This window comes from Diadema antillarum, unplaced genomic scaffold (genome assembly GCF_040938485.1).
Source record: "Diadema antillarum isolate AM-2024a unplaced genomic scaffold, OU_Dant_1.0 seq00000225_RagTag, whole genome shotgun sequence".
Classification (NCBI taxonomy): Eukaryota; Metazoa; Echinodermata; class Echinoidea; order Diadematoida; family Diadematidae; genus Diadema; species Diadema antillarum.
The window spans coordinates 368,961-376,309 of NW_027271277.1; the positions used below are offsets into that span (position 1 = coordinate 368,961).

At 39.4% G+C, this 7,349-nt stretch overlaps 1 protein-coding gene across 1 annotated transcript; it reads left to right on the plus strand.

Annotated features, from left to right (window-relative positions):
• The first annotated feature begins 763 nt into the window (after positions 1 to 763).
• LOC139729199 (metaxin-2-like) lies at positions 764 to 6,297 on the plus strand. Its single transcript, XM_071640128.1, has 8 exons — positions 764 to 882; positions 1,477 to 1,533; positions 2,067 to 2,186; positions 2,754 to 2,830; positions 3,353 to 3,445; positions 4,397 to 4,561; positions 5,617 to 5,693; positions 6,132 to 6,297. The coding sequence occupies exons 1-8, from the start codon at positions 837 to 839 to the stop codon at positions 6,295 to 6,297; spliced, it is 801 nt and encodes a 266-aa protein (XP_071496229.1). The 5' UTR covers positions 764 to 836.
• Positions 6,298 to 7,349: the final 1,052 nt, after the last annotated feature.

Here is a 7,349-nt window from a genome sequence, read left to right on the forward strand (position 1 = left end):
CTTGCTTGCTTGCTTAATCGATTGCAATTGATTGATTGATTGATTGATTGATTGATGATTGAGATGATAATCAGTGATTGATTGGTTGATGATTTATTGATTTTATTTCTGCATTTCTTTTTTTACGCACAACACAAAGTTGATTGGACAAAGTTATTCAATAGGTTACAGTATTATTCAAGCTGTGGTTCCACGTATTGCTGAAAGATAGGCATGCATGTTGCTCTAGTTTTCACACCTCACTCAGCATAAGTTGCAGAGCCGTGGAACGGGGAGGGGGGGGTACGCCCACGCCCCCCCCCCCCACCACCACCACACACTGAAACAAGAATAAAGATAACCACGGAAAAGGAGATCTCAACAAAACCTACGAGTTCCAAAGGGTTGCTTCATGTTCGTCACAACAATGCCCTAAGAATAGTTTCATCTTCCTAGGATCGTAGGAAGGTTAAAGTCAAGAGACTCTAGCTCTTCCACCTCCCTGACTCGATCTTCCCTTCTTGGACACCTCACTGAGTGTCCTGATTGCAAGAATTCCTGCACATGGCATCTTGGCGCTGACGACAATAGAATACGTGTAGTAGGCTAGGCTACTGCTTTAAATGGTCGTTGTCGTTGTTGTTGTTCTTGTTGTACAATTCGTGTTGGGATCGGGAGACTCCATGATTATGTAATCGTATCGTGCGTTGAGTGTGTACGTGTGACGGGTGTACCCAACGTGTGTGTACCTGTACTGTATGTAGTGCAGTGCATGAGTCGAAGGCTCGGATCAGATTCACCGGCGAATGCTACACAACACAGCTTCATAGGCACAGCGGCGTTTGAGTTTGGATAAAATGGCAACTTCACTGGCTCAGCAGGCGGCTGAAATACACAACAGTGGTAATGATTATCTCAAACTTGATTAAATATGTTTTATTCGTTGATATATGTCACACTTTTATTTAAGAATTATCCAACATACATGCATGTGGTTATAGTAGTCCCACGTACTTTATTTCATGTTGGTCACCGCAACTTAGAGTAATGTTGCTGACGTCTCGTTTTATCATTTGTTTATCATGTTTATGGAGGAGGACGGAGTAGGACACAGCCCTGTCGCTGTACAGCAGAAGTCTGCTGTGCTTCGCTCGGCGTCTGGTGGGACTAGCGTTATCTCACCCATTTGTAATTAGATCTAGTGGATAAGCATTCATTGTAATTATCGCTGAAGATGTGCAATTTTACCACTATTTTACCACTACCAGCCAGCCGGCAGCCGGCAGCCGGCAGCCCAGCCAGGCAGAGTAAATAGTCTAAACCTTTAATTGTGTTAGACCAAAAGAGTCTAATCTAAATTGCTTGAGACTAACCAGTCTGGATATGAAAGAGATTTTCATTAACTTGATCTACATCTAGTCTAGATGTAATCAAACAGTGTAGGATCTTTGATGTAATTGTATTTCATTAAATTCTTCTTTCCATTTTGCGATATAGGTTCTGGTGGACAGCCTCAAATTCCTGATGATGTTGAATTTTATCAACCATATGAAGGTTTGTTGTCATTGCCACATTGTCTCTCATATTATGAATTTGAACATGTCTGTAAAAATTTCAGAATCAAAGATAGAGTGTGTAGAACTCTAATTGAATTATTGAAACTGAATTAGGTGTGAAAGAAAGAAATATCTTTGGCAAACACTCTGCATATAACCTTTGAAGCATCACATTATGCCTTAATTCAGGAAAGTGATCACAAAATCAATTAATCATAAAAAGGATAGTCAGCTGTGTTAAGCTTCTGAACAAGTCTGTAATATCTCACAATTAACTGATTTTCTGTCTTTTTTTCTTGTTTCTCTTGGTGCACATGTATTCCAAGTCATGTTGTGTATGTGTGATGCATTGAGCTGCATTGTATATCATGGAATGCTTTATTGAACTCTATGGATTTCTATTAGAAATAAGAAAAGCTGATATAGCCCATAATGACAAGAATTTTTTTACCCTAGGCTGTGGATTGAGTGCATGAAATTAAATGGAATTACCGAAGCATTTGTAAGCTGGATGTTTCTTTCATTTCCCAGTGGACCAGATCACATTGCCTGAGAGAGCGCAGTGTCTTGCTGTGAAAGCTTTCCTCAAGATGTGTGACATCCCATTTTTGATCAAGCTCAGAAGCAATGCAGAACATATGTCTCCTTCAGGTAAGGTGTGATTATGCTCAGCAGTTACACCAGCAATAATATACCCTCTCTGGCATTACATTTCTTACACACTCTCAGTCTCATACTTTCCATGTCTTTCTATATTCATCATTGTCGTATCATGATTTATATTTGTATCTGTCCAGCTATCTATATATCCCTATCTGTGTCTATCTCTTCTGTGGAAGCTATTTGCTGATGACAGATATCTGAGATACAGTTTGTATCTACACAAATAATGTTTGCTCTCATTGGACTATGTGGATAGAATTGGCTGAGTAGAGCTTACCCTAATCCCTGATTACTAGTTGGTTCATATCATATCATAAATCTAGAAATCATTTCAGCCAGGTATCCATTGACAGAGCATCATTTAGTTATGCTTCTCTTTCTATCTGCACATTTCTAGTATGCATTAAATAACGGTGCAATTCTGAAGTGGAGATCTATCTCAGTGTAGACAAATTATTTGATGAAGAAGGTTATCAGATCAAAGTTACCGGGAACTACATATAAATAGAAAAAAAAAAAGTTACCGGAACTAAATTTTCTTTTTCTTGTTCCTAGGAGTTGTTCCCTTCATCAAAGCAGGATCCCAGATCATCTCAGAATTTGACCCAATTGTGGAATTTTTGTCAATGAAAGTAAGTACACCAGCTTCATGTTGTCAAGCAATACTTTCTAATTTTGCCAGATACTATTGAAATATCAGATATGAGCAAGAATGACCAAGTAAAATGTAGAATGATTTGATAGACGTAGCAAGGATAGCTAAAATATCTTGTTCAGAACTGAAGTGAGATTTTGACTGTGTACAATATGTGAACCATGGATAATGTTTTAAGGAGAGTTATGATAAGTTGAGTATGAATACAGAAAAGAATGACTGCAAACAACATTGCTCTGTAATAAAACTCACTGGGACTCAAAACCAAGCCATTTGAAGGCATACCAGCTACAGATTGAGCCATCTCACTGCCCTTTATGTCATTTTGTTTGAGGTCAGGCAAAGGAGAAAAGTACTTTACATTACTTCTTGAAATAATTGATAAATACATGTATGTGTGTATATAAGTGATCAATATCACAATGACAATATACACGTATCACTTTTTTTTTCACGTCTTCATCATGTGCTCCCCCTCTTTTTCTCTCTCTTTCTCAAGGGTGTATCACTGTCTGAAGAGCTGAGTGGTGGACAGAAGTCTGAGATGAAGGCATACATGGCATTATCCATCAACAGACTCTACTTGGCCGAGGTAAATTCAGATTTTAGTCTGAATCCAGATACAGCGTAGAATCAGGATAGAGGGTAGATGTCATAGATTTATCATTGGTTATTGTTATTGCTTTTTTGTATGTATGTTTGTGTGTGTGTGTGTGTGTGTGTGTGTATTTGTGTGTGTTTGGGAGGGTTTTGCTATTTAAATATCAAAGGGTTATGCAAGCGCTCTATTTGTCTTAGTGTTCTGCTTGAAGTTACTTTTGGCTGAAATTGGACACTTTCGAGCAGTTTCATGAGTCATCAACTTCCATAATTTATCAGTGGAAGATATCCAGGTCATTCATTACCAGGGTGTCAAAATGATGGTGATAGGTGATTTCACCTTATAACGCAACTGCAGACTTGATAACAAATTGAAAGGGAACACTGCTGTATTTCTCTTGTAGCTTTGTACAAAATATGCTTTACCACGCAAATATGAACATCGTAATAAGACATTGTGTACGCACACATGCTGTCAAACCTTGCGAGTTTGATGATAGCAATATTATCGGGATTGCCACTGACTCCTGTTCCTGTGCCAACTCAAAATCTTGTTTGTATTTATATCTTGTCCCTGTTTGTGTCTTCTTCTCCTTCATCACCTTTACCATATCTTCCTTGTCCCACTTTCCCTTCTCTTTGCTCTCCTTCCACATCCTCCTCTTCCTATTCCTCATCATCCTCCATCTCTTCATCTTGTTTATCCTCCTGATTTATCTCTTTTTCTTCTCCTCCTCCTCAACCCCCTCCATCTCTTCATCTTGTGTATCCTCCTGATTGTCTCCTTTTCTTCTCCTCCTCCTCCTCCATCTTTCCATCTTATTTGTCCTCCTGATTCATCTCCCCTCCTCCTCCTCCTCCTCCTCCTCCATCTCTTCATCTTATTTGCTTATTTGTTCTCCTGATTCATCTCCCATTCTCCTCTTCCTTGTTGTACATTCAGTTGTTTCTTGCCTGGAATGTAAAGAAGACTGCTGATGAGGTGACAAAGCCCCGCTATGGCTCCCCTTACCCCTGGCCCCTGGATGTCATCCTACCTTTCCTGAAGCAGCGAGAAATCATGGCCTACCTGAAGGCACAAAGCTGGCATGACTTCCTCCCTGAACAGGTAAACTGGTGGCAGACTCGGTGACACAACATTTGCTCCTGTGACAATTGCTCTGGTCTTGTTTTCTCCAAGGACTTAGGGTTAGGGTTAGGGTTGTGATAGGGTTATAGCTTTAGTTTGATGTGAGGATTAGGATTAGGGTTCGGATAATGTTTGTGGGTAGAATTTATGTTTGGCCTAGCATGCAGATATTTCATAGGAGCCATTGTTGCAGGAGCAAATGTCATGGAACCAGCAGACTCATTCCTGCCAGTCACTGAATGAAAAGTGAAAGTGATATGAAAGCAAGATGCACAATTCAACCAGATTTGAGAAAGCAGATCTGTTTCTTCCATCATGTTTATGACAAGACCATATGATCCTAATAATGTATGTACATGCATATTCATGCAAATCAGCTATTCTTGCTTACTGTAGGCATCAAAATAATCTAGTACAGTACACTCCAGTTTTAATGAACACTGTTATTGTGGAAATTCTTGTTTACAAGGAAGTAAAAATTCAGGCAGCAACATTACCTGCTCTATGTTTTTATTGTTTATTTGTTCAGTTATAACAAAATTTCGATATAACACACAAAAAAGCAATAAACCTGCCATTCCTGAGGACTTTGTGGGATGGGAGTCCACTGTACAACTGGAAAGCAAGTCACGCTTCTTGATTGGTTAATCCTATCTGTGTAAGTTGAGGTTCATTTGCACATACAGTATTTGGTTTTGCTAGATTAGGTCTGTCTCGAGCATAACTCGGACATTGCCAATCTTTTGACTCCTTGTGATAAGTATACACATTGGTGTTTTTGTGTGATAGGAGTACATGTATGCTTGTTTAGCGGTCCTGTAGTAGGACCATGTTCCAAACATTTTTGAGACTAAGAAAGAGCTTGTTCTATTGTTTAGTTTGTTTTACAATGTATTTTTAAAGCTGCACTGTATCATTTTTTTCCAGGTCTGGGCCTTTGTTTCCTCCATTGGCTATACAGCTCTATACAACACAGCTGTGTGGTTGTTCTGTACGTTGATAATGTGACATGTTTCCATTTATCTCTCAATCAGGTGTATGACGAAGTCAACCTTTGTTGCAAGGCTCTGTCTGATAAGTTGGGCGAGCAGAATTTCTTCTTTCTTGACAGGTTTGTACTTGGGTCAGTCTATGTCAGCACCATCTTGTTACCTATATTGTACCAGTCACATAGAGGGCTCTTGGAGGGATATGTTCAGGATTGGGTGGATGTGTACAAAATGTGGTCATAAATAATGATTTTAAAGAAAAACAATTTTATCAAGGCAACTGGAAGGAGAGACAGATGTTTGGTTTGCATAAATTATCAGAGGAAGGAATAGAAGTAGAAGTGGCTGTGTGTACACGTGTATTTGGTTCAAACATTTGAAATGTCTAATAGCACTGATACAGTAGGAAACATAAGCAGACAAATGTGACGATATACACTGTATTATAATGATAGGCACAATGTGAAGGTCAATGACCCTGTTTTCACAGGTTGTACATGTTTTTTCCCAGTGTGTTTTGCTATACTCAAAGTGATGCAGTCTTCTAAATGTCTTTGCAGACCGACTGAACTGGACGCTCTGGTCTACGGCCACCTCAAGACTCTTCAGATGATGGAGGCAGAGGACGAACGTCTGGCCAGGATGGTCAACAAATACGACAACCTGGTGCGCTTCTGTGACCGCATCAGGGACCGGTACTTCATCGAACGCGAGAGGAGCAGATGATTCCGTTGCCAGGGAAACAACGTTGGCGTATCGTTGACTCTCAGACTTATTACGTGTGCTGGTGTTGATTGTTGATGTCAACGACAAAAAAGTGTTGTGGGTCAAAGACTTTGGTGTTGCTGCCACATCATTTCTCATCAAGGCTGGACTGGAGTATGTTATCGTTGGATGGATCAAACCTGGCTGGGCATGTGTGGTAGTCAACTCTGTAGAGGGATGTAACACACTCTAAGTCTCTGTCTTATCTGCATGCCCCTTACATGAATTTCTGTGATCACTGTCAACAAGGAAGCAACTACTCTTGCAGTGCCAAGATTGTGTATTTAAGTCAAATGTTTCTTATGTGTAGTGTACGAAACTTTTCTTGATTAACATACTGTATACGCAATACATGTATATTTCACAGGGATAGTATTTTGAAACTTGGGTTGCCATCTTTGAGACAACGCACTTTGCTTCTCTGTTATGAGAGGCAATATTTTCATGAGGTGATAAATTTACAAATGTCAGTTGACTCATGGAATTTACCTCAAAAACAAACAGAAAAAAAACAACACCTTAAAATGTATGCCATATACAGTACACACTCGCAAAGAATTGTTGAGACCTTGCATTTCAGGAAGCTGAAATTATGGAGGGTTTTTTCTTCAACTAGATAGAACCACTCATATGTCAATCTTGGAATTGATACTTTAATATGTAATGACATCTTATATTCTGTCTTTGCATTGGTGCAATGAATATTCATGATGATTATGGTCATGGTGTATTTGGGTAGACTGTGAATTAAAGAGTAGAGACAGGGTGATGGTCGGAAGGACTGGAGATGCTGGGTTGGATTTAAAGTTATTCTATTCTTAGGCAGTTGAAGGGTTTTTGTCACTCATATCTGTATGGATATCTGGTGACAAAGGCAGAGTGTACATTGCATTGTGATGATGTATCCTTGTCCATGGTACAGGTTTTTACTGTTGCACCACAAACAAATAAACAACTACATTGTACTATTGTGGTACAATACTGCAGTTTTCACTAGGTTTTTGTTTTCTTGT

Coding starts and splice junctions, on each gene's coding strand:
- LOC139729199 (XM_071640128.1), top strand. CDS start 837: ATGGCAACTTCACTGGCTCAGCAGGCGGCTGAAATACACAACAGTG. Junction 883..1,476: donor GGCTGAAATACACAACAGTG/GTAATGATTATC, acceptor TTTGCGATATAG/GTTCTGGTGGACAGCCTCAA. Junction 1,534..2,066: donor ATTTTATCAACCATATGAAG/GTTTGTTGTCAT, acceptor TTCATTTCCCAG/TGGACCAGATCACATTGCCT.